Source organism: Asparagus officinalis, chromosome 1, assembly GCF_001876935.1.
Source record: "Asparagus officinalis chromosome 1, Aspof.V1, whole genome shotgun sequence".
NCBI classification, from domain to species: Eukaryota; Viridiplantae; Streptophyta; class Magnoliopsida; order Asparagales; family Asparagaceae; genus Asparagus; species Asparagus officinalis.
The window spans coordinates 44,600,070-44,604,320 of NC_033794.1; the positions used below are offsets into that span (position 1 = coordinate 44,600,070).

The window sequence follows — 4,251 nt, forward strand, 5'->3', positions numbered from 1 at the left end:
CTGGGTTTTTCTTGATAATTTCTGGTTGCAATTGATATCATTCTCATATCAGTAGATCATGACACTCTGCATCATTTACGCTTATACCCACAACTTTCACAAATAACTGTATAATTAGAATAATAATTTCAAACATGTAATCTTTCTTTTATGATGATTATTACTTAACGGGGTAGATAACTCCTTAACATAACTAAATTAAAAACATATAATTTTCAGATAATGGTTTTATTACTGTTGACGTTCGTGCAGTCTCTATCTAACAAATAATTCTGATAAGGGTTTCATTGACCTACAATTTTTCCACACCGAATTTGTTCAAGTCTAATCAACAACAAATGAAAGGAGAAGTTCATAACATTCTGATGAAACAAGAAAGTGAAGAAAAAGAAAATTTAACAAGAAAAAGAGAACGTGTCAAGTCTTCATTTACTGTCATTAAATAGGCAATGAAAAGGCCAGCAGCAAAACTGATGCAAATGGTTGGTGGCCTGATCATGACCAAAGTTTTTTTTTACCATTATTTTAATCTATGGATGATAGCACAGCCTGCAAACTTCAATATCATATTCTTATGTTCTCATAAGGCACCAACCCCTAGCTTAAAAACAGAGCTGCCAGAAAACGATACCCAAAAAAATGAATTTCATATTATATGCAAATGCAAAAGAACTGTTTTAAGGAAAAAAATCATGTAATTTACCTTTTTACCAGTTTCGATGATCTATACAATCTCTTTGTTTCTAACTCTCGTTTCTTTTCTATGATACATAAGTTAACGCCTTATCCTACATTTAGAACCACCATCACATATCAGGCTATGACATTGTTAGTTTACAAATTTACCTTTGAGCCACAACTGTAATCATTGGTAACAATGGAATTAAACCATATCCAATATTTTAATGTTTCCACTTGAATTTGCTGCAACCAAAGCAGAAGATTGGCCTCGCCAGCAGACAGAAGAGATGAATTGGGAGGCATCATCGGCTTCTCGGCCTGAAATTGGGTCTGTGCTGTTGAATTTGTATGATAGAACCGGCATTGGAAATGCTTTGTGATAGACAAAAACCTGAATCAAAATGTAAAATAAAAATAAAAATTGGTTGGCATCCAAAATGAAGGTGCATCGGATTTCTATAGAACCGTGTTTCACGAGCCATCATGCAATTAATCTAATAGCAAGCATCAGTCAATAGTAAAGATTCCCAATCATCCATTTTAAACTGAGTGCATAGTTTGAAACATAAATGCTTACCTCATTTGTTTCTGAGCCTGTAGCGATATAACCATCGGAAATAGATAAGCCAACAAAATTCTGTAAGGAACAATAAATAATTAGAACAAGAGAGATTGAAATAAACTCGACTCAAATCTAAATATAATGACAGAAATGCAAAATAGGAAGTAGAAGGAGAGGAAGAGGGAATGAAAATTCTCATCGTTGCTGTTGGGACCATTTTAGAAGATCAAACATTAAAAAATACACATCAATGGACAACTTAACACTGAACCTTTTCTGCCATTATGAACTATTGAATTGATATGACCATCATTAGAAAAAGGGTTTTTATATGGAACATTAAAAAATACACATCAATGGACAGCATAACACTTAAATTTTTCTGCCATTATGAACTATTGAATTGATATGACCATCATAATAAAAAGGGTTTTTATATGGAACCACCTTTAAAATAGGAGCGTAATACAGGAACCACCTTTATCGTTTAATTCATACAAGAACCACCTTAAAAGTATATTTTGTTTCAAACAACCACCAAAACTCATTTCATGTTCACTATTTTATCAAAATTCATTTAATACCCTTACAACCCCAAGATTTAGGGCTCCCCCTTTCTTGTTCTCCACTCTCCCTCTTCTTCTACCTCTAGATGTATGGCCTGATTACTAGGGGGGGAGTGAACACGGTGGTAGTTAAGGAATTTTGATAAAAAAGTCAATAGAAAATGGGTCTTTGTGGTTGATTGAAATGAAATATACTTTTAAGGTGGTTCCTGCATAAATTAAACAATTGAAGGTGGTTCCTGTATTACAATCCTTTTTTAAAGATGGTTTCCATATAAAACCCCTAATAAAAAGTGTAAATAGCACATATGAGATAACCCCTCTCGTCTATACCTTCAGTTGCACTAAAGCCCTCTCAACTCATTTACTAGACTTAACACCCCTCTTCCTCAGATTAATTGAGGGGAACTATGTGCTAGTAAAAGAGTTGATGGAGGTTTAGTACACATGAAGGTCTAGATGATTAGGATTATCTGCAACTTACCCTAAAAAAAAACTACCAAGAAAATAGGCCTGAGCAAAGAGAGTATACCTTTATATTTGTATGCCCTGTGAAGGTCTGAAGAGGGTTATCCAGTACCCTCGAAGCACTACCCGACAAATCCCAAAGCTTCAGTGAGTTATCGGTGGATGCTGAAACAAGAGTGGTTGGATCCACAAACTTCACATAGCTCACGGTCTTTGAATGACCGACCAACGTACACAAGGGCACTCTAAGGTTACGTAGGTCATAACAATAGATGGTTATGGTCTGCTGAACAACAGGTCAAGCAACCTGAAGCAGCAATCAGGTGGGAATTGAACGGCGCACACATTTGCTTTCGTTCTGATAGAACTGATGCTTGCTCTCTGCAATTATAAAACCCAGGATACAATAAACTTGTTAACATATGACATATGAATAACTTAATGCAGATAGTTGCAGCAGTTCATATAGTTTCAAAGCTGACATACACCAAGTGCAAGAATAGCATTGCCTGATTGATATTCCACAGCTTTACAGTACCATCATCGCTTCCACTAGCCAATTTTGTTGGATCTGAGAGTGAGAAGTCAACAGACCATACTCGCCTCTCATGCTCCTTCATTTCCACAACAGCTTGGCTTCTTGCTACATCCCATATCTAAAACAGGAAGTACTATTTAGCATACAAATATAAGGGTAAATTTCAAGAAACCCATCACATAAAAAGTTCAACAAAAAACTCCCTAATCTGTGATGATTAAAGAAACTGCTAGTTTTGTGCTGTACTTGGTTCTTCAGACACCAGCATGTAGAATTCTAGGTTAACAATAAGATTAGATTTTACATTATTTTATCCAAGAACTGACTTTACAGCTCCTAAAAGCTATGGATTTTGAAGTGCATATGTTTGTGAAGATGTCTATCTGAGTGTAAACGTTTACAGAGTGTATAGATTCATAATTTCATTAATGGACATAGATGAAGGGATTTCTTGGAAAAGAGAATATAGATGAATGGGGTTTCGCATAATTTACCGAAAATTTAAATAGCCTTAAGAATCATAGATAATCTCAATAGGATGAAAATATAAAAATTTACCTGCACAACCCCTTCAAAGTCACTTGAAGCAATCTGGCTCTTGATGTAACTGTTCCAGCAAATACTGCTAAGTTTCGATCTACTGGCCATTTCTGCTACCGGATAATGGATGTCATGTTCATTATCAAGAAGCATGTCAAATTCAAATATCTTAATTTTCCTATTTACACCAGAAGTGGCAAAAAAATCTTTATCACGATCAAAGGCCAAGCAACATATTAAATTTGATGAATTTAATAGATCCCCCTGCTTCAGGTCTGCCCGCACTTTTAACTTGCTGAAAGATAGATATCTGCACAAGTTGTCAAGGAAGGGATCAATCCACTCGCTCTTACCTCCATCATTTCCGTCCTTCGAAGAAAATTCACCAACTGAACTACCCTCAGTTTTTATAGTTGACCCTCCACCAGTTTTAACAATTGGAAGCTTTCTATTGAGTAATTTTCCTGTTGGTTTCACAAGCCTACCTCTCAAAGATAGATAAGCTGCCTCTAGCTTTTTAAAGTTTTTCATCAATTTAGAACTTTTTGAAAGAATTTTGTCCTGAACTTCTGCCTGTGCCCCTGAGCTAGGACCTTCAGCATGTCTCTCAGTAAGTTCTTCAATGTTATTCCAGTGTCCTGTCTTTAAACGCTTTCTAGAGCTTGCGCAAGCTGAATCCTCATTGGTAGCTGGATAACAAGAAGATTGATTGTCACCTTTGTTAAATTCTGAATATGAACATCCTTTCAACTTCTGGTTAACAACTTTGATATCATCGGAGAGAAAGGAAATGGTATTCTGCAACTTATCAGCAGTTTCTAGCTTTCTCTCTTGTATTTGCAGGAGAAATTCCAGTAGTAATTCCTGATCTTTGATCTCTTCCCTTAACTTTATTT

The 4,251-nt window shown here is 35.6% G+C and overlaps 1 protein-coding gene across 1 annotated transcript in view; it reads right to left on the reverse strand.

The window, feature by feature from the left end:
* Nucleotides 635-4,251, reverse strand: part of LOC109823477 (protein SPA1-RELATED 3-like) — a 21,511-nt gene continuing 17,894 nt past the window's right edge. Inside the window, 7 exon segments of the mRNA XM_020389761.1 lie at nt 635-1,072; nt 1,259-1,318; nt 2,342-2,551; nt 2,553-2,591; nt 2,593-2,658; nt 2,787-2,933; nt 3,374-4,251. The exon segment at nt 3,374-4,251 is cut by the window's right edge and continues 12 nt beyond it. Of these exon segments, the coding sequence (XP_020245350.1) occupies nt 884-1,072; nt 1,259-1,318; nt 2,342-2,551; nt 2,553-2,591; nt 2,593-2,658; nt 2,787-2,933; nt 3,374-4,251 (1,589 nt within the window). The 3' untranslated portion in view covers nt 635-883.